General features: G+C 51.2%; 12 protein-coding genes across 12 annotated transcripts; 6 read left to right on the top strand and 6 right to left on the bottom strand.

The window, feature by feature from the left end:
* Positions 1–482: 482 nt before the first annotated feature.
* M438DRAFT_272347 (nucleotide-diphospho-sugar transferase) lies at positions 483–1,448 on the bottom strand (the record flags this gene model as incomplete). Its single annotated transcript, XM_029900558.1, has 1 exon — positions 483–1,448. The coding sequence occupies one exon, from the start codon at positions 1,446–1,448 to the stop codon at positions 483–485; it is 966 nt and encodes a 321-aa protein (XP_029761213.1).
* A 268-nt stretch (positions 1,449–1,716) lies between these two features.
* Positions 1,717–4,004, bottom strand: M438DRAFT_318109 (mitochondrial distribution and morphology protein family 31/32). The gene is made up of 2 exons (XM_029902775.1): positions 2,108–4,004; positions 1,717–2,057 (listed from the first exon to the last, which is right to left on the bottom strand). Exons 1-2 carry the CDS (start codon positions 3,563–3,565, stop codon positions 1,926–1,928), a joined length of 1,590 nt encoding a protein of 529 aa, XP_029761212.1. The 5' UTR covers positions 3,566–4,004; the 3' UTR covers positions 1,717–1,925.
* Positions 4,005–5,381: 1,377 nt separating this feature from the next.
* M438DRAFT_205446 (uncharacterized protein) lies at positions 5,382–6,350 on the top strand. Its single transcript, XM_029899371.1, has one exon. The coding sequence runs from the start codon at positions 5,527–5,529 to the stop codon at positions 6,058–6,060; it is 534 nt and encodes a 177-aa protein (XP_029761211.1). The 5' UTR covers positions 5,382–5,526; the 3' UTR covers positions 6,061–6,350.
* A 290-nt stretch (positions 6,351–6,640) lies between these two features.
* M438DRAFT_334860 (uncharacterized protein) lies at positions 6,641–7,997 on the top strand (the record flags this gene model as incomplete). The annotated part of the gene is made up of 4 exons (XM_029903759.1): positions 6,641–6,720; positions 6,773–6,958; positions 7,012–7,445; positions 7,501–7,997. The coding sequence occupies 4 exons, from the start codon at positions 6,641–6,643 to the stop codon at positions 7,995–7,997; spliced, it is 1,197 nt and encodes a 398-aa protein (XP_029761210.1).
* Positions 7,998–8,496: 499 nt separating this feature from the next.
* Positions 8,497–12,756, top strand: M438DRAFT_345223 (acetyl-CoA synthetase-like protein). Its single transcript, XM_029905403.1, has one exon. It carries the CDS (start codon positions 8,572–8,574, stop codon positions 12,409–12,411), a length of 3,840 nt encoding a protein of 1,279 aa, XP_029761209.1. The 5' UTR covers positions 8,497–8,571; the 3' UTR covers positions 12,412–12,756.
* Positions 12,757–14,298: 1,542 nt separating this feature from the next.
* M438DRAFT_205432 (uncharacterized protein) lies at positions 14,299–14,629 on the bottom strand. The gene has a single exon (XM_029899370.1). It carries the CDS (start codon positions 14,508–14,510, stop codon positions 14,334–14,336), a length of 177 nt encoding a protein of 58 aa, XP_029761208.1. The 5' UTR covers positions 14,511–14,629; the 3' UTR covers positions 14,299–14,333.
* On the top strand, positions 14,301–16,208 carry M438DRAFT_345222 (uncharacterized protein). The gene has a single exon (XM_029905402.1). The coding sequence runs from the start codon at positions 14,749–14,751 to the stop codon at positions 15,994–15,996; it is 1,248 nt and encodes a 415-aa protein (XP_029761207.1). The 5' UTR covers positions 14,301–14,748; the 3' UTR covers positions 15,997–16,208.
* Positions 16,209–16,405: 197 nt separating this feature from the next.
* M438DRAFT_318098 (DUF803-domain-containing protein) lies at positions 16,406–18,597 on the top strand. Its single transcript, XM_029902774.1, has 2 exons — positions 16,406–17,335; positions 17,389–18,597. Exons 1-2 carry the CDS (start codon positions 16,558–16,560, stop codon positions 18,579–18,581), a joined length of 1,971 nt encoding a protein of 656 aa, XP_029761206.1. The 5' UTR covers positions 16,406–16,557; the 3' UTR covers positions 18,582–18,597.
* A 284-nt stretch (positions 18,598–18,881) lies between these two features.
* Positions 18,882–20,343, top strand: M438DRAFT_318095 (ribosomal protein L5; the record flags this gene model as incomplete). Its single annotated transcript, XM_029902773.1, has 2 exons — positions 18,882–19,798; positions 19,873–20,343. The coding sequence occupies 2 exons, from the start codon at positions 18,882–18,884 to the stop codon at positions 19,994–19,996; spliced, it is 1,041 nt and encodes a 346-aa protein (XP_029761205.1). The 3' UTR covers positions 19,997–20,343.
* On the bottom strand, positions 20,185–22,332 carry M438DRAFT_205390 (uncharacterized protein). The gene has a single exon (XM_029899369.1). It carries the CDS (start codon positions 22,155–22,157, stop codon positions 20,373–20,375), a length of 1,785 nt encoding a protein of 594 aa, XP_029761204.1. The 5' UTR covers positions 22,158–22,332; the 3' UTR covers positions 20,185–20,372.
* A 174-nt stretch (positions 22,333–22,506) lies between these two features.
* Positions 22,507–24,077, bottom strand: M438DRAFT_334855 (WSC-domain-containing protein; the record flags this gene model as incomplete). Its single annotated transcript, XM_029903758.1, has 2 exons — positions 22,507–23,748; positions 23,799–24,077. The coding sequence occupies 2 exons, from the start codon at positions 24,075–24,077 to the stop codon at positions 22,507–22,509; spliced, it is 1,521 nt and encodes a 506-aa protein (XP_029761203.1).
* Positions 24,078–24,697: 620 nt separating this feature from the next.
* M438DRAFT_345220 (alpha/beta-hydrolase) lies at positions 24,698–25,887 on the bottom strand (the record flags this gene model as incomplete). Its single annotated transcript, XM_029905401.1, has 1 exon — positions 24,698–25,887. A coding segment is annotated over one exon (1,049 nt), but the record flags the coding sequence as incomplete, so codon positions are not given.
* Between the last annotated feature and the right edge of the window lie 299 nt (positions 25,888–26,186).

Genomic DNA, 26,186 nt, shown 5'->3' with positions numbered 1-26,186 from the left:
TTGTTCCTGGCGTGAAGGCTGAAGACACTACACCACCCACCAAGCGCACCAGGAGATCTAGAAACACTCGCGCTGAAAGGAAAGAAGTCACTCCCCCACCAGTCGCTAAAGTCGAAGAAGCAGCTACCCCTGTCGTGCCTGCCAGTACAAGACGTCTGAACGCTGACCCGGAGATCATGACATCGCGTTTGAGACCTCGTGCTGGCCGTACAGATGCGGTTGCTCCTGCTGCCGTGGCTGCCACGCCTAGTCGTCGCCGTGCACGCAAGTAGATGGTAATTTCTATTGCTCTCTTTGTATAGCATTGTCACAAAGATCTCCTGTTACCGTTCTGTTCCATAGAAATCAAATTCCTTTGAACAACCACATCTTTCCAAGAGAACACCATTGATTCGAAGCTCGGTCTAGGCCAAAGTTCTCTTACTCAAACTTGCCATCCGACCCATAACGCCTCTGATGATGACTGTTTCCCACTCCCATCTCTACTTTCCACCATCTCTACCCCGATAAAACCCTTCCATCTCCGCCCTCTGCTCTCTCCAAATACCCTTCAACACTTTATCATGACTCGGATCTGTATCCCAATACTTTGCATGAAAACTCTTCGCTCCACCCCTCCAGTCCTTCTCTGTCGGCCAATTGACATTCCATCCATGCCATAGTGGTTTCCACGGCATATTTCCCTCTCTCCTATGAGCATAGTTGATCAAACTCTGCTCTTGCATGCCCATGTCGAAGCGACCCGGTATACCAAGAACACTGAGATAATAGTTGAACAGCGCTTTCGAGGGTGTGAAGACCGCAAAGCCGAAATTCATATATGTGCCATCAGTAGGGGGAGGATAAGGATGCTCATAACCCCAATAATCCGTATGCGCAGCCATCATGTACGTCCTAGGCATTGCTGCTTCATCATCTCTCATATTCTTCGGATCTTGCAATGTATGCTGCATAATCGTCGCCTCGTCGTAGAAAATCCCATCCAAGCGATCGGTGACCAAATGATCGGAATCGATATAACAGACTTTAGCGAATTGTGTGAGTTCGAAAAGCCGCAGTTTGGTCATCATATCTTTCCAGCGTGGGTCTCCTGGGATAGCCCAACCCGGGGAGATACGAGATACTTCTATCACGATGGCGCCGTCTTTTTCTAGTCTGGCGCGTTTGCGCGGGTGTGTTTCGTCCGTCACGACGACAACGAAAGGGATGGATGCATTTGTGCCCGCGGTGGTGGAGTGCATGAGTTGGTAGCCTAGGACGCGGGTGCTCACGTAGTATCCATCATCGTCGTCGTTTTCGGGTTTGTTTGGATCGATGCCACCGGTAAAGGCGCCGAGGAAGGTGACAAAGGCGACGTTTGGCGTGTGGTTCTTTTTACGGTCGACAAGGACGCCGTTTTTTCGTTGATAGGTGGGCGATGATGGATTGGAGCGGAAGGAGAGGGTCATTAGACACGAGGCGAAGAAGAGAAGGGCAAAGAGCCCCAGCACCTTTGGCGATGAGGCACTTATCTTCGACATTGCTGAAGATGGGTGATCAAGTCACGCAGTAGGCTGATGACGAGAGGAAGGAAAGAGCTGTCAGCATTAGAGGGGTCGTAAATCACGAAGTGTGGCCATATCTTCTCTGAAGCAAGGGTCAAACTCATGTTTCGGCCAAGCTACGCACCTTCCTTGAGAATGTTGCACAAACATCATGAGCAGAAGGAAACAGCTTCGAGAAACAAAATACTCAAGCATAAACATTGAAAATCGTAAGACGTAAATTTGGAGAAAAGACAGTACAACATTGTCGCAATCCTTTGTTGAACGCCCATGCAAGATGTATACTTGAAGACAATGCTCCACCCCAGAAAAATCAATCCTTCAAACGCCATGAACCTCCCAATGCTGTTGATACATAGAGTGTAGGTGGGGGTATAGTTATTACACAAGTTGTCCGGCGAGTCCAATGAATAGTGCTTGTGCGGCCAACTGGATGGTCCATAGACCAACTTTCTTCAATCGTCGAATGCGGGCTCCATCGTCGACGATATCTCGGGCAAAGGCTTCGTACGTCTGTAAATTGTCAGTCTTGATCAAGGGCGATGTGTTAAGAACTGGCTCACCTCTTTCGATAAGTCGTCCAACAACCCGCTGTCGAACACTGTCCAGCTTCCATCGAACTCACTGACTCGCTTGACCACGCGACAGTTGATAGGAATGAACGTTCGTTTCGAGTTGATGTATGCAACGATAGGACGGATCAACGCATTATTGACATATGACAAGTCTCTGGTAAAAATGGGGACGGCAGCCCGGACGTCGTTAAGGTGGACGCGGAGATCCATGACAATGAAGCGTTTGTCTTCTTCGTTCTCGTCTTCTTTTTGAGGTTCGTCATGATGATCGCTTGTGTCGTGCTGATGTGTCGTGTGAAGGTAGTTGTGAGCAACAGTTGCTTCCATGCGATCATAAAAGTCAGACATGACTTTGGCGATCGAACCGTCTTGGTCTGCTGGGAACATGATGTCGGCGACAATGTCCACATTTCCTTCGTGGATCCACGAGAAAGGACCTTCAACGCCCCTATTGAGATGATCGATATTAAGACCATCGATGCGGAGGCGGCTGTGCTTCTTCCAGGCAGAATGATCGCCGTCTTCCTCGTTGATACTTAGCCCGGTATGGCTATGCGTTTGACGAGGATGAATGGTGAAGAGAGAGTCGTCAAAGGAACCAGAGATCATGTTCGCGGACATGAGGTCGTAGAAGAGCCATTGTTTGCGGAAGCGGGGAAGATCGCATGAGAAGATTGAGACTGAGAAGGGGCGGAAATTGTTTGGCTGGTAGACGGTGAGTAGGACATCTGACACTTTGAAGGAGTCGATCTCGAAGTCACCAGTCGTGTGCTCATGTCGGTACGATTTTGGGTCGATTGACGGGTCGCCAGGCAGTATAGAGGTACGGTCGACTACACCGCGTACACCCTTGATCTCGACATCACGAAGCAGACCCTTGCCATTGAACCACTTGGTGAAAGACAAAGTGACGTTGACGGTGTCTATCGAAACCTCATACTGAGTGTAGTTGGTATCTTCGTCTTTCTGTTCCTTGCCAACGGGCTTGCCAGTAGATGCAGCGGCTGCAGCGGCGGCGGCCGCGCTTGCAGAGGAACCTTTGGTGACATTCGAGCTTCCTTGACCCGGACGTCTCGAGACGAAGACGTTCTTGAAGGAGATGACACCGTCGTTCCACTTTGGGACAATGGCAGATTCGAAGACGACCTTGACACCAGAGGATTGGGTCAAGTAGTTGCCGACCCAGCCAGCAAGGGATTCTTGAGCAAAGACGGTGTTCATGGCTAAGATGACAAGTGATACAAATGTGGTTGTACCGAGGATAACCCAGAGGATATGGCCAAACAAGATCCACGAGATGAACGCGCTAATGTCATCCGTGTTGAAAGGACGGGCGCTTTTGATGGAGAACCACTTGAAGCGGATACCAAGCCTTTGCCAGAAACTTGTCGCCGCGGCTAACAACTCTTCCTTGGTCGGGCGGTGCAAGTGTGGGAGACGGTCCATGAGATGATAATGATGGTGTGTTTGTTCCTCGGGACGAGCATCTTGCGGCTGCGCGGGTTGGGGCTGGTCGTGTGACTTGTCATTCTGATCCTTGTCCTGGGGAGCGGAGTGGGAACCATGGCTCTTCGATCTATAGGTGGATGTATGGAAAGTCTCCTCGAGGTGTCGATGCCGTAGAGTCGAAGGGAAGAAGTGGTTGTTGCGTGACGTGTGCGTGTGTCGTTCAAAGGCCTGCGCGCACTCTTGGACGACATTGCGCGGTGCTGTAGTAGGTCGGGCGCACGTAATAATAGAACGAAGGCCGACAGGATGCCTGCTCTCTAGCGACGTGCTATACCATCGCGTCAGAGGGACTGCACCAGATGCCGCAGAGGTTTCGGCGACGCGCCTTAGCCAACTGATGCTGCATGTGGCCGTCGGTGCGGCGGTCGATCGTCCGAGGGAGGAGATGGCGGCAAAAGCATTGCGAGCTACATAGTGACCCATCGTCTACTCTCTGCTACCGACTCAGCATTGTTGAAGTGCCTCGACTGATTTCAAGAACAACGGCACACGCAAGCCATCACCTAGAAAATCGTCATAGAAAATCTTGCTTGGCGTCTGCACTTTCACATGCAAGAGTAAGGCACGGGCTCTTTGTTGTCCCGGACGACTGCGACAACGGCCTCTTCGACATGGTATATCATGTCTTTTCAACATGGACTCCTATGTAGTGTATGAGTATATGTCGAGTAGTGTCTGGCTATTAGATGGACCATGACATCTGGTCTTTACCACAGTGGCTGGTAGGGATTGTGCTGGTCCAAATCATCTTGCGTTCGAAGTTGGTGGTATCGCCGTGTCATGGTTGCTGCTGCAAGCTGCAGGATTTCCATGACAGGAGATATACGACCGTACAACCAAACAAGAGCTACTGGTCTGGCACAGTTGTATCGCCACTGTCGCTAAGAAGGCTTTATCGACATAAGAATATTCTATAGCTCCAGTCCAGTAACCCAGGGCCAGACAGAGATCCGAGCAGGGTGATACCATCAGCCAAAAGAATCAGGTGTGCTTACTAAGCTCTGAGCACAGACCAGCGCAGTTTCTCACCTAAAACTCTCTTCTGCGTCTCCCACTCTTCTTTTCTCCTTCATGAACAACGCAAGCGCGAAAAGCGCATAACACTGACTTTAAAAGCATTTTCGATTTGAGACGCCTCTTCGTGATGGCTCCATGAAAACGAAAACCGTCTGTACAGTGGAGAACAGAGTAGTATAGGGTTATGGGTGACGTTCTCTCCTGCCTTCGGGCTCATGGGGGGAAGGTCAATGACCTTTCGCACATCCTTTTTCTAGATCAAAGGAATTTCTTATCTTGTAGATCTGGAATCCTTTGCGTACCGTGCATGTGTCGTGGCTCCATGGCTTCATGACTCCATGACCATTGGAGATTATGCGCGGTGACCTCTATGGCTGGCTGTAAAAGTCAAATGTCGTTTTTTGAGAGTCATTCATGACTTTTTGGCACGCGCAGGGACGCTCAAGGCACAGCCACGAAGACTCGTCGTTACTCGCGGAGTCGGTCGAAATCTTGAGCAGTCCGGAACAAGTGAACCATGGACCTCGAAATGATATTCTAGCCGTTCGGCAAGGGCTCAGTCGGCTTGATACGCAACCCTCGCATCCCATACGGATGTGGTAACCGCCGCTCCGAGCGTGCCTTCAGAATCCAGTAAATGGTCAGTGATAAGTGGACACTGTGAATGCTGGTGTATCGCTCCGAAGGCGAGTGCTTCGACCTGAGCATCGACAGTTCCACATGACCGTCCTCGGACTTGGAATCCGGTCACTATCGACTGTTCATTACAATAATATCAAGGTTGTGACGAGTCTCACAATTGCTGGTGCACGGCTGCACCGTAACAGCATGTAATCCGTCGATTACCTATTGTCTATGCGCATCATCTACAATTGAAGAAGATGGGAAGGATTCCGGTTCGTCAACGTATAAATGTCGTAGACTTTTCAGCAAAGAGCAGATTCAAACCCAAAGGACGTTTCAGAAGTCGAACCGTTGTAGTTGAAGCTCCAAATTCTAGGCGAGTGCAGGCAAGCAGCGGTCTCCCCCATTCCGACCTCAACCGAAGAATTCTCTTCACCCAAATAAGCCTTTCCGCATGCTGGATCTTCATGAGGCTGTCTTGGTTGGCGCAGTCGAGATCTCATAACGTTCAGCACGAATCTAACACTCGGCTCCTTTGTCCATCGACGAGCCGTCCGCGGGTTTTGGCCCTACCATACTGCTGGGTCATTGGCTGCCGGTACTTCAGGGCCCGGTCCTGCTTACGAGCCCTGAGCGACAATCTCTCACTCGCCATGCGAATCCTCTTGCTGGAGTTGGGCATCCCGTCGATCTGGGATCTGGGGTCCTGCACATTCGTCATGACTTCGTCCTCCACGTTGATTTCCTACAATTCGAACCTGCATGAGTACCTTGGTACCAGCATCTTGTGAAACTCCCCTTCAACCTTACTTCAGATATTCACGAGTTGTGTAAGCTCTCGTGACCCTTGTCCCCCTTCAGGTCTTACTCTCAGATCACACATCGCTTCCATATGCCATCACTAAACATCATTGACGTGGGTGGTGTCCGGCTATTTGGAAAGAACCACATCTGTCGGCCTCCGGAGGCAGATTACGGTTCCGAACGTGCTCTCACCGGGCCGAGAACCACACCTTGTTTTATCTGTGATTATGCCCTACGCCGACGTTTCAGCCTCGAAGATGCACAGGTCCAGCCCGACATGGATGTACATGTGCTGTGTGCACGCAGGGCTCGTGGACATGACTTGGGAGACTTCTCACACCCTAACGACTTTGTCGAACTCTGTGCTCCCCTCCTCGTACGTAAGTAGATCTACAGTATCATTGGTCTCTTAGCGCCTCACATCTCGATATTTTCAGCCTGGGCAGTAGGCGAATAAGGTCCTTCCTTGGCTCAAGGAAATGATGGACAGCATGTACATATTCTGATACCACCCCAACTGCAGCGGGCCCTATTCGGTTTTTTTCTTTGTCAATTACATCTTGCAACATGAGGACCTTTCTATCAGATGATTTCAGGTTGCAGGAGGTGACTCGGGATGACTTGACTATTGCTAGTATATGTTGGGGGTACGATCTGGAGTATGACCTTAACAGAGAACCAATACTGACTCGTTGACAGCTTCACACTCGGTTTTGGTTTCTTGACAACATGGAAAGCTTTGAAGCAAAGCTCGGCTATGTATCAGCGTTATGGCCTTCGTAGGCTAAGCAATGCCTATGTCTGGATGATCTGGTCAGAGATCGCAGTTTGCCTTGCGTTCAGCGTTGTCTGTTGGCTATACCTTAGAGGCATAGTTGCTCCTAGGTAAGAACACGAATCAACCGTATTCCTATTTCGTTCCACTAACCTATGGGTAGTTTTGCATTCTACTTCAGCGTCTTGACTCTGTGGGCTCTGCAAGTTCAGCTCCTTCTCCAGATTATCATCAACCGTGTTGGTGTCTTGATGCTGGACCGCAAGAGAGCAAAGAATCTCAAGTACGGTGTCGCCATTCTCATTACCCTCATCAATATTTCGGTCTACTGTATCTGGGTTCCGGCCAGACTCCAAACCTCCAAGACATACATCAAGCTCAACGATGTATGGGACAGATGCGAGAAAGTCATCTATCTCGTTGTGGATGCAGCTCTCAACTGGTTCTTTGTCCGCGTCGTCCGTCGCAACCTTGTCAAGCCTGGTTTGAAGAAGTATGAGTCTTTGGTTAGATTCAACTTGTACATCATAGGCTTCTCTTTGGCCATGGATGTTCTGATTATCGCCATGATGTCGCTTAAGAACTCCTTCGTCTACAGTAAGTCATGTAGCGTATCGTCTGAGCAATATCATAAAGACTAATACCATTCTAGTGCAATTCCATCCCTTGGCTTACATTGTCAAGCTGAATATTGAGATGACCATGTCGGAACTCATCTCCAAGGTCGCACGAGCCCAGAATAACCCTCATGGTGCTGTCATGCCAAGCACTAGCACTGGCGACCGATCAGGAGGTCGATCCCGTATGACCAGAACAGGAGACGACAAGACTTTGACCCAATCAAAGATTCACGCTTTTACTGGTCGTTCGGAAGATATGGAGATGGGCATTCTCGAGGACTCAGGTCCGCCGCACAACAACCTTCAGACTCAGATTGAAGCAGATAATTCTTCGACAGACGGTTCTGACCGTGATGATGAGTCCATCGACAAGTCAGGTGGATTCGTGGTCCGAAGAAAGCAAGAGTTTCACGTTCGTGTAGAGCAAGCAACGCCATCGCCAAACGCCGATACAGACAGACGTCTACATGATGCGGCGGAATCTTCAAGAGGAGCAGAGCCAAAGGATGTACATTGGAGATCATATTAAGACCACAGCATAGTCAGGTTTTGGTAATAGGTGCACCAGGCCACCGTACACACAAGCAACACGCATTTTTCTTTTGTCAACTTCATGGGATACCCAATTTGAGAGAGAAGTATATACGACAGATAAATGATTGGAACATGTTCGACATAATTTTGACTGAGGCTGTGCCAGGTGAATAATTCTCATAATTTTGAGGCGGCGCTCAATATTTCTAATTGCGGATCTCGAATTATTAGAAAAGTCGTGAGAAACCGCTAAACGACGCCGAGTCAATGGCTTGCATGGATAAACCCCGGTTCCTTCGAGATAAACTATGTGGCTGTCACTGGTTGAAGATCTGCTGCACAACGGCACAAATCTGGGGATAAGCTCTTGCGGACTCGACCGATTGAATAATATGTCGTGATTTGAAGAAGCGGGTGGATGAGGATAGAATTGGCCCGCCAAACTGCCAGTTTGCCAAAAGTTTGGCTCCAGAGTCGAAGCACAACCACAGCGTCGAGACATACCAACAGTTTGTCCGACCTCCCCCACAAACCCTCCCCCTCCATTCTCCCCACCACAAGCCGGCATCATGCCTATCATCGATACTGGCAAGGATCTTTCGGCACTCTTCACACAACAGGTGAAGGAGACGCCCGATGCCATTGCTCTTGAGGACGAGTCAAACACATATTCATACGCCGAGCTCGACCAAATCGTTGAGACTCTCTCTCAACGTCTCCGCAACTACGGCGTCAGTCGCGACACACTGGTCGGTGTGCTACTCCCTCGCAGTGCTGACTATGTGATTGCCTGTCTTGCTTCGCTTCGTGCTGGAGGAGCTTTCCTTGTGCTCGAACTCGCATACCCTCCGGATCTTTTGGCCGACGTCATTGACGACGCTAACCCGGCTGTCGTTATCACCCACAGATCTGAGGTCGGAAAGATCCAAGAAGGCGTTCCAGTCCTCGCCCTTGACGAGGAGACACAAGAAATTAATGGCGACCAAAAAGAGCCAGCTCCGCTACCTGCTGACGATGACCTCGATCGTCTTGCCTTTGTCGCTTACTCGTCAGGTACTACCGGAAAACCCAAGGGTATTGCCAACCCTCACAGAGCACCTGTACTTTCATATGACTTGAGATTTGCCGTCGCCGACCAACAACCTGGAGACCGTGTGGCATGCAATGTCTTCTTCATCTGGGAAATTCTGCGTCCCCTACTACGTGGAGCCACTGTCGTTGCCATTCCTGATGAGGCCAGCTATGACCCCCTTGCCCTTGTTGAATTGCTCGCGACCAAGAAAATTACCGAAACTCTTATGACCCCTACTCTCCTGGCGACCGTCCTCTCCCGTCATCCTGACATTGCTCAACGTCTCCCCGACTTGCGTGTTCTATGGCTTAATGGCGAAGTCGTCACCACCGACCTCGCCCGCAACGCCCTCAAAGCCCTCCCCAAAGCACGCCTACTCAACTGCTACAGTGCTTGTGAAACGCATGAGATTGCCTGCGGTGACATTGGAGAGATGCTCGAACATCTCGATGAGGCTGCCCTTTACTGCCCGGTCGGCCCCTCTCTCGACCCCAAGCACACCTACATCGTCGATGACGCCGGAAACAGAGTTGAAGATGGTGTCAGTGGTGAACTCTTTGTTGGTGGTGACCTCCTGGCTCGCGGATACCTTAATCTGCCCGAAACAACTGCCAAGGCCTTCCTCAGAGATGAATATGACTCTACTGAAGGTGCTCTGATGTACAGAACCGGCGATCTGGCACGTATGCTTCCTTCCGGACTTCTTGAGATCACTGGCCGTGTTGGAGCCATGATCAAGTTGCGTGGTTACTCTGTCGTCCCTGCCAAGGTCGAGAACTCCATTGTCACCCATCTTGCCGTCAGCCAGTGTGCTGTGATCGCTCACGGAGAAGGTCTTGACCGTCAATTAGTTGCATACATCGTGCGTGACAAGGAAGAATCCAAAGATCGTGCCTTCCCTGAGATTCTTGAATCTGGTCATAGTCCTGAAGCCCGCAAAGCACTTTCTGCAGCTTTGGCACAGTACATGCTGCCCTCATTATGGGTTGTGCTTGATGAGCTGCCGCTACACGAGGTATCTGGAAAGGTTGACCTCAAGAAGCTGCCTGCACCCGTTACCACCCCACCAGCCAACGGAACCAAGGCTGCTCAGGCCCAGGATCCTATTGGCGTCAACGATGTTGCCGAAATTTGGGCTGCCACCTTGAACATGCCCCGAAGCCTCATCTCTCCTGCAAGCAACTTCTTTGATCTTGGTGGTCACTCCTTGTCGCTTGCAGACCTTGCTGCAAAGCTCTCAAGAGCTTTCGGCTTCCGTGTCCCCGTCGCTCGTCTCGCGGACCCTCCAACTCTTGCTGGTCATGTTGAGACTGTTCGTGGTGTTAGAGATGGACATGCCGCTGCGGTGCAAGCAGATCTCCCTGCCGTCCTGCGCAAGGATTCCAACCTTGACCACGACATCCAGGCCAACGGAGCCAAATTCTGCCCTCTTAACAAAGCCAATACTGTGCTTCTGACTGGTGCAACTGGTTTCCTGGGTGCTTTCCTTCTGAACGACCTCCTGGAGAACACATCCGCGCAGATTATCTGTCTGGTGCGCTTCAATAACCCTGAAGGCAGCGACTACTCTGCTGGTATTGCAAGACTGAGAAGACATCTTCTCGATCTCGGTCTGTGGCGCGATTCGATCATGGAGCGCGTTGAGATTTTGCCCGGTAACCTTTCCCGTGAGCGTCTCGGTCTTTCTCAGGACCTTTGGAACGATATGGTCTCTAGAGTCCAAGTCATTGTTCACGCTGGTGCTACCGTCAACCTGATCTACCCCTACGCCTCGCTGCGTGGAGCCAACATTGAAGGTACCAGGGAGATTCTGCGCCTAGCTTCCCAGAGCAAGGCTACCGTCCAGTATGTCTCGACAAACGGTGTCTTACCTCCTTCCAAGCACGGCTGGCCCGAATTTGCCATGCTGGATGTAGACTCTGTCCAGGACAAGCTTCTTGACGGCTACGGTCAAACCAAGTGGGTTGCTGAACAACTCGTCCACGAAGCTAGCCGCCGTGGCTTGCCAGTAAAGATCTTGCGTGCAGGAACCATCAGTGGTCACAGTTTGACCGGCTCTGCTAACGCCTGGGATCTGGTATCTGCTTTGATTGTTGAATCAATTCATCTTGGTTTCCACCCTGACGTCGAGGGATGGCGTGCTGAGATGACTCCTGTTGACTTTGTCAGTAAGGCTATCATTCATCTCGCCAACCAATCTCAAGCCAAGCAGCTTGTTTTCCATCTTGGTGATCCTACCCCTGTTGATATGAGCTCTGTCTTCCAAGACCTTGAGAAGCTCGGCTACCCTACCAAGCCTCTGGACTGGGAGGAGTGGGTCACCATGTGGACTGAGAAGAGAGGAAACGTCAGAGGCGGCGATGGTAACTTCACTGTTGATATTCTCCGCAGTGGTATGCCCAGCGTCGAGTTCCTAAGGGGAATTGTCGTTCTTAACAACGAGGCCACAAGACCTTTCCGCTCTGTTGTCGAGCGTCCCAAGGTTGATGCCGTTCTTCTCGAGACATACACTCGCCACTGGTTCGCTAGAGGATGGCTGCCTAGCCCTCCTTCAGGTTTGAGCTCTCTTGGCGGTGCCGCACACATGCCTCGTAGAGGTCCCCTTAGTGGACGTGTCGCTATTGTTACTGGTGCTTCGTCTGGTATTGGTGCTGCCGTTGCTGTCGCACTTGCAAGAGAAGGCTGCCATATCGCTCTCGCTGCCCGCCGCACAGACGCCCTGGAGGCCCTCAAGCGTAGACTCACGGTCCGTGAAGGCAAGGTCATCGTCCGTCAGACCGACGTTACAAACCGCCAGCAGGTCGAAGCTCTTGTGCAAGCTACCGAAGAAGAGCTGGGCCCTGTTGACATACTTGTCTCATGTGCCGGTGTCATGTACTTCACCATGATGGCCAACGCCAAGGTCGACGAATGGGAGCGCACCGTCGATGTCAACTGCAAGGGTCTGTTGAACTGCCTGTCATCCACCGTGCCCGGTATGCTTTCTCGCGGCGCTGGCCACGTCGTTGCCATCTCATCAGATGCCGGCCGCAAGTGCTTCCCTGGTCTTGGTGTCTACTCAGCCAGTAAGGTCTTTGTCGAATTCACCTTGCAAGCTCTTCGTCTCGAGACCGCTGGCAAGGGTCTTCGTGTCACCGGCGTCCAGCCTGGTAACACTCAGACCGACCTCCTCACCATGTCTAGCGACAAGGAGGCCGTCGAGAAGTACGGCGAGCCTTCTGGCGCACAGATCCTGGACCCTGAGGATGTCGCCAACTCGATCGTGTATGCGCTCAAGCAGCCCGCACACGTTGCCGTCAACGAGATTTTGATCGAGCCTCGCGACGAGCCCATCTAAGGAGAGAACTAAAGAGGAGGGAAATGATATTCGCGATCGTTTTTAGCTGGAGGGTGTTTTTCTACGCTGTCATTGTAACACACACACAACATGGTTATCACTAGTTTGCTTGCTTGCTTGCAGGAGTTGACATTTTTTCTTCAGTTTGTAATATATAACAAAACAACAACGACAGTTCTGGGGGTGTTCTTTCTTTATCGTAGTAGTTTTTACTACAAACTTCGTACTAACTGGGTGATAGATAGACCCTACGTCGAGGACCCGACGCGACCATATACCTTTGTGAAGTCCCATTTTATATATACTGACAGCGAGAATGGTTAGTGATTCTGACTGACACTTGTAGTTTCGCCTGCTGAGATTCACATCCGTGACTAAGGTAAAAGATGAGCGCAGATGATAACAGTAGTATCTTACAAGACAGCAGAGGAAGAGAAATACCATCTCATTGAATACTGATTGTCTATAACCAAACCGTATAAGCTCTTCAAGAACTCTTTACACAGCTGTCAGAATGCAAGAGGTTCTTGCTCGTTGGATGACTGGCCAGTGGCCACTGAGGGTGACACTTCCACGTGCTCTCTTCGGACAATCGCATCAACTTGAAAATCACCGTGTATTTTTGAAGGACATTGGAAGAGAGACCCATCGGCCGGCGGAGAGCTCATAAGTCTACGCTGTACAGAGACATACAGTTTCAAGTGGTCTGCGAGCAATATCCGTTCTGAGCGAAACATGCATTAAATCAGCCAACCATCAAACCAGAGGAGGCCGAAGTGATTCCCTTCCGAGTCAAGAAGTGGAAATTGGTATCATACACAATCCCAAGAATGTGAGGCCTCAAAGTGGAGGTGGCAGACTAAGGGCTTGGTTCTTGCAAAGTACCCCTCTCCAAGATCGATCAAGGCTTGGATAGGGGTGTTGGCTGAACCTACAGTCGCAGGAGAGCATACGTACACAAGGTTTTGAGCGGCTAGAGAGACCAGGCCCCACCTAAGGAGAAGGTATGCGTTCTCGATGGACAGTCACGGGAGTCGGCAATGGTATTTGCTGGTCAGATTCCACCCATGGATGCAACTATTCGTCGTGACACCGACGCATCGTATGTCGTATGGCACACACCAGTTTGAGTCAGTCTCATTCGACCATCATCTCTTGTATGATAATTCATTTCTCAAAGAAGGCTCTCATCTCAGCAAGCGTCGGCACTGTCTTAGTATGAGGGCCAGGAAAATGAAGCCGGCTGCTCGGCGCTAGGCATCGGCGGTTACTCGTCTTGGCCGCCTGGAGAGAGCTGAAGATAGAAAATGGTATACGAGCATGCTCGACGTAAGAAAGAGCGGGTTTGCCACAACGTGGATTTCAAAAATAGTCGAGCAGTTGAGGCGAAGAGATACCAAGATAGGTTGTCGGTCGTAAAAGTCGTGATGGTTGACGAGGTCGTCAAGTGCTGCTGAAAATAGAAAAAGCTTTGCCGTCTTGGCTGGAGGCTCTTGCTCTGGATGCGAGCAGCCGGACGGGTTCAAGGCGCATCTCTACGTCAACCGTGAAGAAAGACAGGAAACTGCTGGAAGAAACGGTGATCTCGAGACAGAAGCAAGAAGAGACACGAGGTGAGGAAGGAAACACTACTGGCAGTTCTTGTAGACTATCAGCGCGTCGTCATGTCGATTGCGCGGTTGCCTCGTAGGCAACGACGAACATCGATTGCGGATGGCTGGCCGGTAGATTAGAGTTCGGTTTGCCGGGTGACGGCTTGCGGCTGGCTGGCTGCCAACTGCTGGGACCCTTGTTTCTTGCAGCTCAGCAACCAACCACCTACTTTTTTGAGTCGGTCGGCGGTGTAACATGAAGCGCTCTGCTGCAGGTCCCTGACTCTGGGTGGAACGAATCAATGATGTAGTACTCTACCATAAACAATATCAACGAGACAGGCCGACAGCAAGTGATCGTAAAGCAATGGCCATGATCTCTCCAGATCTTCCTCGGTGACGACCACCTGCCAGCCAGCGAACGGACGAAACGGTGGCAGCAGGTGGCGCAGGCACGCTAGCGAGTATCAGAATATGTGCTTCGCTATTATACGAATAGTCCACCATGAGAATAATCTTTAGCGCTGGCTAGAGGTCGAGTACATAATGGAACGCCGTTCCTCCTTGTTACGGCATTCCTCATCCCACATAGCAATTCTGTTTGTCTGCGCATAATTTCAACCCACATTCCTCTCGATCCAAAAACAATCACATTCATATCATCAGCTCAAAAGGCCAAGACCGAAGCTAGATCTTCCCCTCTCCTTCTCCTCCCTATCGACGGACGTTCATCGACACCGACAACATGCACTTCGCCAGAAACTCCGCCCTCGCTGGGTTGGTTGTCATCCCCCTGGCCGCTGCCCAGACCTACACCACCTGCAACCCTATGGAGAAGACTTGCCCTAACGATGTTGGCCTCGACTCAGCGAGCTTTGCTTGTGACTTCACCAAAGGCAAATCAGCTCTTGCCAGCTGGAGTGCCGCCTCTGGAACTACCCTCACCTACGATGGCACCAAGGGTGCTCAATTCGTCATCAACGGCAAGAACCAGGCACCCACCATCTCGAGCGACTTCTACATCTTCTTCGGCAAGGTCGAGGTCACCATGCAAGCAGCTCCTGGTACCGGTATTGTGAGCAGTATGGTTCTCCAATCCGAGGACCTGGACGAGATTGACTGGGAATGGCTGGGCGGTGACACTACCCAGGCTCAGACCAACTACTTCGGAAAGGGCAACACCACGTCGTACGATCGCGGCACTTACCAGTCTGTCTCGTCACCACAGACTGTCATGCACACCTATGCATTTGACTGGACCAAGGATCAGGTGCAGTGGCTCATCGACGGTGTGGTTGTCCGTACTCTCAAGTACGCCGATGCTGTTGGCGGCAAGAACTTCCCTCAGACTCCCATGCGCCTGAAGTTGGGCAACTGGATTGCTGGCGACCCGGACACCAACGCCAAGGGCACGATCGAATGGGCTGGTGGTGAGACGGACTTCTCCAAGGTCCCCTTCACCATGTACGTCCAGTCGGTCAGCGTCACCAACTACAACCCGGCCAAGGAGTACAACTGGTCCGACAAGACCGGCAGCTACGAGAGCATCAAGCTGATCGATGGTACCTCGTCTGGTTCTTCCAGCTCTTCCTCGTCGTCTTCCTCTTCAAAGTCCGGCAGCAGTGGTTCGGCCTCCAAGAGTGCTACCGCCAGTGTCAAGTCTACTGCCGTCATCTCAAACAGTGCCAACACCGTCGCTCCTACCTCGTCCATCAGCGTTAGAAAAGCTCAGGCCCAGGGCAGCGCCGCTGTTGTCAACAGCTCCAACTCTTCATCAACCTCGACTGCCTCCACTTTGAGCTCTGTTATCAGCAGTGTCAGCGCTAGCGCCACCTCTGCTGCCGCATCCAAGAGCTCATCGCACAGCTCATCTTCTTCTTCGGCCACTTCAAGCCAGCCCGCCGAGCAGACTGCCAACGCTGGTGTTTCCAACACTGTTGCTACTGGCCTCGTCTCTATCATTGGAGCCGCCATGGCCTACTTCATCCTCTAAGGGGTGCTTCAGGCCCTTCTTTGTCTTTTATTATGCATAGCGATGGACACTTTGTCATTCTCTCTCTGGCCGGACCAGATATACCCACTTCTACTAATCAGGGCGGCTTTTTTGAGGTTCAGGATGGTTGTATTAACAAGAAATTGATTACCCACTTTGATAGATAGCACGAATTGAAATAAAGGGACTCGAAGTCTCTGTGTCTTCCAATATTTTACCTTTCCAGTCGCATATCACAATCAGTGAATAGGAGGTGTATTTGAGATGGAACCCAAGAAGGAGGTGGTCGGAAAGGACGGAGATTGTGGTGAGCACGAGCGGGGAGTCGGCAAATGATTCGCCGAAGAAAGATTGAGTTCTGCCTTCTCATCATCGTGCATGCATGTGAAGATGGCGCCGTCCTTAATATTCTCCTCATTCATTGTGCGCTCTCTGCCTTGCAAGCGTATGTTTCCTTACAGCACTATGGCCAGGGACAACCGATAGAGACACAGCAACATCCTAGGACCTTCTCTCCCCTCCCGCTCCCCTGCTTCGGACGTGCTCTCCGTTAACGCCGTCATGCTCGACTTTCTCCATTTTGGTGGCCTAGACAAGCCGAACGGTGGATGGCATTCTCTCATAGGTATAATCACGGCAATAATAGGCAACATCCTCATTTCGTTTGCCTTGAATACACAGCGATACGCGCATATCCGACTTAATCGCCAATACCAACAAGATGAGGAAGAGAGGAAACGAGACAAACGGAGTGCAAACCGCGACTCCCAGCAGGAGCGGATAGCTGAAGAAAGGGAGCAGCAGAACCTCAATGGAAACGGCAGTCATGCTGAAGCCTCAGAATCTGATCCGCTGCTTCCCTCGTCTGCCTCTACCTCGTCCGAGTCGACCATCCGCCCGAACAAGAACTCGACTGCCACGGGACCGAAGTCATACTTAAAGTCTCCGATATGGTGGCTCGGGATTGCGCTCATGACAGTCGGCGAGGCTGGAAACTTCCTCGCCTACGGCTTTGCGCCTGCCTCGGTCGTATCACCACTCGGTGTCGTAGCCTTGGTCTCAAACTGCTTGATCGCGCCTTTGTTGCTGCACGAGCAATTCAGAATAAGAGATGGACTTGGTGTTATAGTCGCTGTTGGTGGTTGTGTTACAGTCGTTCTCAGCGCCAGCGACAACAACCCAAGGCTGGGTCCTGACAAGATTTGGGAGTTGATCTCGACGTGGGAGTTCAAGACGTACTTTGGGATCACCGTCTTCTTGATGCTAGTCTTGATGTCAGTGAGCTCGAGATATGGACACAAGTCTGTCATGATCGATCTTGGACTTGTTGGCTTATTTGGTGAGTGTATTCGGCTCTCTTTCCCTCTGATCACCGACTTACATTTTCTTCAGGTGGTTACACTGCGCTATCGACAAAAGGCGTCGCATCATTGCTGTCCAACACCATCTGGCACGTCGTCACGTTCCCCATCACATACCTACTGGTCGCAGTGCTGGTGACTACAGCCGTTCTGCAGATCAAGTATCTCAACAGAGCTCTTCAGCACTTCGATTCGACGCAGGTCATCCCTGTTCAATTCGTACTCTTCACCCTCTCAGTCATCATTGGCAGCGCGATCCTCTACCGCGACTTCGAACGTACAACGACCGACGACGCCATCAAGTTCTTCGCAGGCTGTGCTCTGACATTCTCAGGAGTCTGGCTCATCACCTCGGGTCGCGGAAAGAGCAGACAACACGACGAGGAAGAAGGATCAGAAGATGGAGAAGCCATTGACCTGTTGGACGAAGAACACAACCAGCCTGAGATCCGCGAACGACACGACAGCAACACCCGCCGTGCATCGCTTCAACCACCCTCCGACCGCCGTCTGAAATCCTCCCATTCAGACGCTCCCTCGTTCGTCATCACCTCCGACGACACACCCTCCCAACCATTCACCTTCGAAGCCTCGTCACCATTGAATGAAAACCCTTGGGCCCTCCCCGCACCCGCCAACATCTCCTCCATCCACCCACGCTCGTCCGCCAGCGTAGCAGCCGAGCAAAATTCAAAGAACCCTCCTCCCATGCACGCTACAACTTCCGCCCCCGTGCTTCCTACAATCGCATCTCAAAAATTGAGCCCGAGACGACCTACAACGCCCAACCGAGGAATTAGTAGTCCCTCGATGGAGCATAGTCCGAATGCACTTTCGCCTTCTCACCAGAGATATAGAAATATCGATGTCAGCGAAGCTACACCAGGACGCTTAAACACTTTGACGCAAATTCTCCCTGGCCCGCTCACAAACACGTTATCTTCATCTTTGTCTGCAATCGTAGCGGATTCACTACGCAAAGGCATCGTGGAGTCGTCACCCTCCAATCGCCGCAGGGTTTCTGGCAGAAGCAGCAGAGCAGAAGTAATGGAAGCGTTGAGGGAAGGCCAAGAAGAGGGTGTATTGCAAAGACCAGGTACAGGGAGTGGGAGGAAGAGGGACAGGAGTTTGAGTGCTACATTGAGCGATATGTTTCATGGGGGAAGGAGGAGTAGAAGTGGGACTCTAGAGGAGGTTCCTGATGAGGAGGAAGCTGTACGGTGATGATGGAAAAAGTGGGATGTTTTGTATGATGTGTATAGTGTTGCTTGGGTTTATGACTGGGATACAGAAACATCTATATCTAATGAAGCATGGCGTTCTTGTGGACAACCAAAAGACCCTGTTTTTGATCTCTTCTGCTTCAGAACGACCAAGTCAAAAGGTGACCCTGCCCATACTTTTGCAGCGCCTGCCGCCGATCATCCAAGTCCAAATGGCCCGTGCTCAGCAACTTCTTTGAGAACAGAAACAGCGACCTTGGTAGACGTCCAAGCAGGCCAAACAGCCGCCCGCACAACGACCATGTCGCTGTCACATTCGCTAGAGCGCCTTTGGCGACCGCTAGCCACCCGTGCGACTCCCTTGACCCAACAATGCCGCCGCTACGCCTCAACAGACATCGCCGACACCATCACCGAACTCGAATCCGGCGGCTCCCTCAGAACTCTGGACGCCGACATTGAAGGTCTCGCCAACGACTTCGACCCCGTGGGCAAAGCGAAGAAGAGAAACAGACAACTACCCGCCAGCAGATACAAGTTCCGTCCCCCCAAGTACTACCGCGGTCCTCTGCATCCTCACCAACCGCCTCCCAACTCGGATCCCGCATCTCGTCTTTTCGAACCCGGTCCGTTCAGTGCGCCTCGTCTTGAGCAGACTTATGCGTCCACTTTTGAGTCCGATCTCATGACTTTGGCGTATACGCATTTCCCTCCTGGGTATCGCGCACCGCCCAAGGCTGCTAGATTGAGAGCTTGGGAGGGCGCATCACCATATTACAAGAACCGTCCTCTGCGTGGACCCAGAGGTTCAGATGTCTTGCGTCTCCTCCGCAAACCGATTACTTTCCGCAACGTCCCCAAGTTGGAGAAAATCACCATTCACACCATGGTCAAAGGCGCACTGGACGACTCCGCACATTTGCACGTCGCAGGCATGATCATGCAGGCCATCTCAAACGTTCGCGTCACAACCCACAAGACGAGAAAGAACGTCGCTGGTTTCGGCCTCAGAGCCGGTCAATATGTTTCCGTCACCGCGGAGTTGAGGGGAGAGGACATGCATCATTTCCTGGCCAAGGTCATCGATATCGTCATGCCCAAGATCAAGGAATGGAAGGGTGTCAAGGGTAGTTCGGGAGATTCAAGTGGTAACCTCTCCTTCGGTTTCACTTCAGAGGAAACCGCGCTGTTCCCCGAGGTGGAAGTCAACTATGACATGTAAGTTTTGACTGCCTCTGCTCGCGAGAGACGTGTGGGAAGTAAGCACGAGACTGACATGTTGTGCTCAACAGGTACCCTCCCAAGATGATCCCCGGTTTCCACGTCACCGTCCACACCACCGCCACAAACGACAGAGATGGCAGACTCTTGCTCGGCACCCTCGGTATCCCCTTCTACGGCAAGCAGATCAACTAAGAGAGAAAGAGAAGGGGTCTTCCTTGGTCTTTGTATTTCAAATATCCTTGTACAATATCCGGTGTTTTTTTTGGGGACTCAGGGGCAAAATGCACAAAAGTAGGAAGAGACAAATGTGTACAATTTCTCCTGTTCATATCTTCGCGATGCAAAGTAAAAATCTTGTACCCGACAGAAAAGGCAGATGATCGTATCAATTCAGCCGCGTGAACTGATGAGCACTTGGCGAGTGGCTGAAGTAAGGATCGGAGACAAGAATCAGACACGCAGACAAGAAACCCCTGTCCTAAGGATCGGTTTGGTATAAGTAACAATTATTTTCGCTGACTACGAACCAGCTCTCAGGTAATGAGTAATCCAAACTTCTCATGTCCTCTCAGGTAATAAACACAGGTAGCATACTTCTCGAATATTCGATTGGCAACGGCATACCAGGTTGAACAACATGTAATCTCTGCCAACACATGGCTCTCAGCATCATCGCTAACCAAGCAGCCTCGACCTGCAACTCTGTTGGTCTCGTTACCCACTCAGTCTTGCCATCCATCTCTGAGCCCGAGGTTGTGGAGAGCGCTTCCAGGATTTCGCCTTCACCGTCCCATTCTGCTCTTACAACGCGAGCCATTTCCGGAAGAGCTGCGAACATGCGCTTCATCTTGTCTGTGTCTGTGGCCGAGGCTTCGATACGTGTCGAGAACGTCAAGTGTTGCGTGACGAGAACGTGGAATCGTCCAGCTTGGATGACTGGGCTCGAGTATAGCATCGACTCACACTCGTTGAAGACGTCCCAGATTGCTTTCGCATCATCTGGCTCGGTCGCCAGCATCTCGCTTTTGAAAGTGAGTTTGGGCGTTTCCCAACTGAAGATGTTGTCACGCTGGGATGCTGGCCGGTTGAAGCGAGCCTTCAGATCAGAGTACAATTCACGCAGTCGTCGAGAGTTTCCTGAAGCGGTGGCTCCTCTGCGATCTACCAGTGCAGTGAGCTGATCATAGAAAGGTCGGAAGACAGTATGGGTCATGCCACGTGCTGAGACGTTCGGCCAGGGAATGATGGGTCGAGTGTGAGTGGAGATGCCGAGGAAGGGTGTGAAGAACGCAACAATGTCATTGACCGATTCCATCCAGTCCTTGTCTCCGGTTTCACTTCGTGTGCGAAGGGCAGCGATCATACTATCAGCAGCTGATGAGTCTGAGAAGAGATTAGGCAGCGTAGAAGAAACGTCACTCAGAGAGCCGATGTGTAAGATCAGATGAGGCAACGCTCTATGGAGATTGAACAGGTCGGTATGTGCCACTCTTCCAAACAGCAGCTCATCGGCTTGACTCAGAGGAGAGGTGCCGTGAAGATGCATATGACCAAGAACATCCGCGTCCAGCTCAGGGTCTCGAAGATAGTGGATGATGATCCCCATACCTCGAATGACGGTCGAAGTAATGACTTGATGATTGCCTTCGGCTTGCAACGTGCCAATGTTTGGCTCGAATTGCTTCCAGCTCATTCCCAGCCGGCGAGTGGTTGCTGCCAGGCCTGAAAGTGTCGTGATGGCTAGTGGTCTCAAGACATCGTCGGGTACAAAATCCCAACTGCGATAGGCTGTCTCTGCACGGCCACATCGAAGCCAGTCGCAATAGGTCATGCGTTTTGCTTCCTGCGGACCGACAGGATCGATGAGTTGTCGTCTGATGTGTTGATCATGCAAGCCCAGGTTGTGTAGCAGATGGACCCAACCTGCTAATTCAGCATTCCAGTCACGATGCTTGTCCGGCGGGTTGGGGTCGAACGTGGTGAGTTCAGGTCGATCGCAGAAGGGTCGAACTGTTCGGGAGCCGTCTTCTCCTCTGACAGGAAGACTAAACTCAACATAGGGAACGCAGTAGAGGCACTCAAATCGAAACTCTCTCCATCGCCATCGCAACCGAGTCTTCGAACCCCAGGGCCCCATGACACCGGGACCACAACGTCGAAAGCCGTCTGCTGTCGCGATATACTGTTGCAAAGTCTGGAAGATTGTTGCCAGGAGAGCAAGTACCCCGACTGCTAGTGCAGCAATCGCGGATGCATTCGTACCGCCATCACCGATGGCTCCAGGCGCTCCCACATCGCCGTCCCCTCCATGGCGCTTGCTGAGAAGGAATGCTGAAAGAGAAAGGGGAGCCATAATGTATAATGCGACGATGTATGAATGATTCGAGGTTGATGACGGACTAAATGATGGAAGCAGTGTCTAGCTGGATCGGTTGATGGCTGGCGTTGCTCAACTCGGGAAGGCGCCTACCTTGATACTTCCTCAACGTGAAACATGCACCCAAGAGAAAGCCGGCGATCATCATCGTAACGCGGATGCACGTGGCGAGTAGAATTCCATTGAGACTGGAAAGGAAAGAGCAATGGTGTTTGTGCGTCAATGATTTCGGTTTCTTTACATACCAACATCGTCATTATCCACAATTAAAATCTATGTTTGCCCTCTATATTGTCCGAAGCAAGGAGAAAAGTGTCATGTACGATTAAACGAAAGTGGGATAACCAGAAGAGAAGAGAGACAGACGCTGGATTCCGCCACAAATCTGTGCAGTGTTTCCAGGGCAAGGCGACTTGCATTGCATGTCGACTGTGAGAATGGCAGATGCAGAGCTGACCTCGTTACCGCACCAGCACTTGGTTGCGTCTGACATACCAGCAACCTTGTAGCCAGAGTCGGCGCATCCTGATGTGCAAGCCTCAATGGTGTTGTTTGAGTTGTCGTAAAGGAGAGTGGAGAGCGCTTGTGCAGTCGTTGGAGCTTGATCGGTCCAGCAGCCTTGATAGGTCAAGCCTCCAGCATACGTGTTGTAGTTGCTTGTGCCAGGAGTGTTGACGAGGCTGGGGTCTGGGAAAGGGTCATCACCCTGTTGCTTGCGAGGGTATCCAAAGTCGTAGGCACGGCTGTTGTCACCGTAGAAGTTGTCGGTGAACAGACGAGCAAGTCCTGCAGCGGAGTGGAACATCTGACCATTATCGTGAGGAGCATCGACCAGGTCAACAGTGTCGCAGTTGGTACCCGAAGGGTCAGGGCAGCTAGGCTGGAACCACTTCATGAAGAAGAAGAAACGCTCATTACGGTCTTGGCCGGTGGTTTGAGGAGCACAGCTGGAAGCGTGGTCTCCAAAGTCTTGAAGAGCACGAGCCCAGGCAATCTGCTTGCTGTCGAAGTTTGCCTTGATGGCGTCAAGACCCTGTGCGACCAAGTTGGCACCGTAGGTCATTCCGTACTCAACAAATTGAGCGAAGCCTTCGCGATAGTCGTTATAGGTAGGGCAATCCGGAATGTTCAGAGGGCGGTAATCGCTGAGCCATGCCCAAGAGTCTCCGTTGGCGATCCACAAAACAACAGGAGATTCTGTATCAAGCTTATCACCGACTGCGGCATAGCGCTGTAGCATTTGTCCGCCCAAAGAGTGTCCAGCAAGGACGATTTGCTTCATGTTGGGGAAGAGGGTCTTGTCGTCAAAGTAGCGAACCAGTTCATCAAGAATGTAGTAACTAGAAGTGTTACGGCTGTTGTGAGGGTATTGGTTGTTTGCACCAGCAGACCATTTTGAGCCAGACCAGACCATTGCGTTTGATGTAGATCCTTGACCAGCCTTGAGACCATCAGTCCAAGGGTATCCGAGGTTCTTGTCATTGCCATTGGGGAAGTATGGGGCCATCACAGCAACACTGTCGCGGTTGACGTTGGTGTCCTGGACCATTGCAAGAGCATTGAGCATCTGCCAAATTTGTCAGCTTTGATCTCTCAACGTGTTCTCATGAAACTTACGTCGTTCTCATAGTTCCAAGGATCTCTCAAAAGACCATGAAGAACAATGACAGCTCTCTGGATCTTACTTTCGACGATACGATTTCCATCGGTACCGTGAGAGTAGTAGTTGATCAAAGTAAGATTGTTGTTCTTGCCACTAGGGTCGTCAATCTTGAAGAAAGCAACCTCTGCATTTGCTGTGGTCGGAAGGTTGGCACTGATAACGTCTCCGGCATACTGCTGTGCAAGTACAATGGGAGTGCTGCACAGCAAAAGGAATGTGGTGAGAAACTGCATTATGGAAAAACGAATGAACGTGCCTATAAAAAGCACAAGAAAAGAGACACAGGAATTAAAAAGGTGAGACAATTGACAGGACTTGACAGAAAGGGTGTCGCTGCTTTATATTGAAGAAGGGAAGAGTGCTCGCATTAGGGCACGCGTACAACCATGTTCGTCCATTTTCCGAGTTGCGATAATTTCGGGTCGGCGTGAAAGTGCATGGATGATCGAAAAGATCTTCATGCATCAACATTAGCTCGTCCACTCACCGGATGCGCTGACTTGTTCCAACTTTCTTCGAAGCCCGCGTGTCATCCAAGGATTTCGCTCCGGAGCCAGGACGTGTCTAGCTGGTTTTGAAATGGGCTACAGCCTCCAGATGGTCGAACCGCCGGGGCATGACGCCGATCTTATATGCTTTGTGGAACCTCGAATCTGTGACGTTGGCAACACTGTACCACGATCGGCGTTTCGCGATCGCAACAGTCTTGCACCGTAGAACTTTTGCAGGATCTGTGTGGTTCCGAACATGCTGGTGACGAATAAACAGACAAAACTGACTCAGTTTCCTACAGCGGGACAGTACAACACCCACACTCGGATGTTTGTTCTCAGCCTTGATGTCGCGTTCTTATCTCCAGTATCCACTTCGGTTCATGATGGAATCGTTGGTATGAGTGCGTTAACCGAATATGTAGTTCATCATTGATCACGCAGATGGGTGTGCGATGACTAGCTATCTTATGAACGATGGCGGAAGTCCTTACTTTGCCGGACTACAGCAGTGACTTCTTGCCAGAGACCTTGCTTTCTAGCCATTCAGCGATTGCACTGTTGACTTCCTGAGGTTTCTCCACAGGGACAAAATGACCTGCCGCGATAGAAACAAATGTCAAATCCTCGCAGAGCTCCTTCTGCGGCTCCGCGAGTGTTGAGCTGACTGTGTCACAGACCGTGTCATATCCAGCTTCGATGAAGAGAACCGGGAACTTCAAGTGCGCATTGTTCTTCTGGTTTTCCAGATTAAAAGCCCGGTTCGCCTTGTGGTTCATATACCAAGCATTGCCAGGCCAGAAGCCAGTCTTTTCCATCGCGGCCACAAGCTCGTCGAGTGTCTCCTTGTCGATAGTAACGTATTCATCAGGAATCATACTAGCAGGTATAGGCTTTTCGGCGCCTCCCATCCAACCTCCATCCTCGACTGTTCGTGACAATGGACCAGGCTTGCCAACGCCCTTAGGATTGCCTTTGGTAAAGCCAGCTTTCAAGAAGCCACGAGGGTCTTTGTCGAACCAGGCTGTAGCTTTCTCGAATTCTTGCTCGTAGTAGGCCTGATAGGACCACTGCCCCCACGGATATTGATCTTCAGGGTAGATATCGCGATTGACATATTTGAGGGCTTCGTCCAGACCAAGTTCAAGGACGCCGTAGGGTACAGTCATGCCACAAGCGGCCTTGAAGACTTCAGGATGAGTTCTTGCGAGAGTCCAGAGGGTACCACATCCCCAGTCGTGCGCAACCCAGATAGCTTGATTGCGTCCGAGATGCTTCAGAAGAGTCAACATGGCTTTGATGACTTGTTCCTGAGCATAGTCGGAGGCGACTTTGCGAGCTGTAGATCCGCCATATCCTGGCATGTCGGGAGCAACAACCTTGAAGCCTCTTTTTGAGAAATCGGTGAGCTGATTGTGCCAGGTCTTGCCAATGCCGGGCCAGCCGTGCATAAAGACCATCAGCTCGCCATCCTCGGGGCCGGCGGTGAGGTAATGCAGCGTCTTGCCGCCGTCTTCGTAGACAAGGTCGTGCTCAGAGAATGAAGGCATATTGTATGATAGTAAAATCGTGTAGAAAACAGAAGGTTTGGCTTGATGTTTTATATATTCGTGTGAACTTCCGAGGTTCGTGTTCAAGCTCGGACATGTCATGCCATGCCCGCATTTCTTTGGTCGCAAGAAGCGACGAGCCTCTAGGCAGCCAGTAAGCAGCGATCATCAACAAACAAGACACTATAATCATATCCTCCAATTGGCATGTGTAAAGCAGGAATTGCCAAGAAGGCGCAGTGTAATTCAGACTGCCCAGAGTCAGCACGGTGGTTTGCAGCCGAGCAATGGGGAAGAGAAG

This window comes from Aureobasidium pullulans (assembly GCF_000721785.1).
Source record: "Aureobasidium pullulans EXF-150 unplaced genomic scaffold scaffold_8, whole genome shotgun sequence".
NCBI classification, from domain to species: Eukaryota; Fungi; Ascomycota; class Dothideomycetes; order Dothideales; family Saccotheciaceae; genus Aureobasidium; species Aureobasidium pullulans.
This window is presented reverse-complemented; position numbering and strand designations above follow the sequence as displayed.

Coding starts and splice junctions, on each gene's coding strand:
- M438DRAFT_205390 (XM_029899369.1), bottom strand. CDS start 22,157: ATGGCTCCCCTTTCTCTTTCAGCATTCCTTCTCAGCAAGCGCCATGGA.
- M438DRAFT_345223 (XM_029905403.1), top strand. CDS start 8,572: ATGCCTATCATCGATACTGGCAAGGATCTTTCGGCACTCTTCACACAA.
- M438DRAFT_205432 (XM_029899370.1), bottom strand. CDS start 14,510: ATGGTGGACTATTCGTATAATAGCGAAGCACATATTCTGATACTCGCT.
- M438DRAFT_318109 (XM_029902775.1), bottom strand. CDS start 3,565: ATGGACCGTCTCCCACACTTGCACCGCCCGACCAAGGAAGAGTTGTTA. Junction 2,058..2,107: donor TGGACGACTTATCGAAAGAG/GTGAGCCAGTTC, acceptor GACAATTTACAG/ACGTACGAAGCCTTTGCCCG.
- M438DRAFT_318098 (XM_029902774.1), top strand. CDS start 16,558: ATGCTCGACTTTCTCCATTTTGGTGGCCTAGACAAGCCGAACGGTGGA. Junction 17,336..17,388: donor TGGACTTGTTGGCTTATTTG/GTGAGTGTATTC, acceptor CATTTTCTTCAG/GTGGTTACACTGCGCTATCG.
- M438DRAFT_345222 (XM_029905402.1), top strand. CDS start 14,749: ATGCACTTCGCCAGAAACTCCGCCCTCGCTGGGTTGGTTGTCATCCCC.
- M438DRAFT_205446 (XM_029899371.1), top strand. CDS start 5,527: ATGGGAAGGATTCCGGTTCGTCAACGTATAAATGTCGTAGACTTTTCA.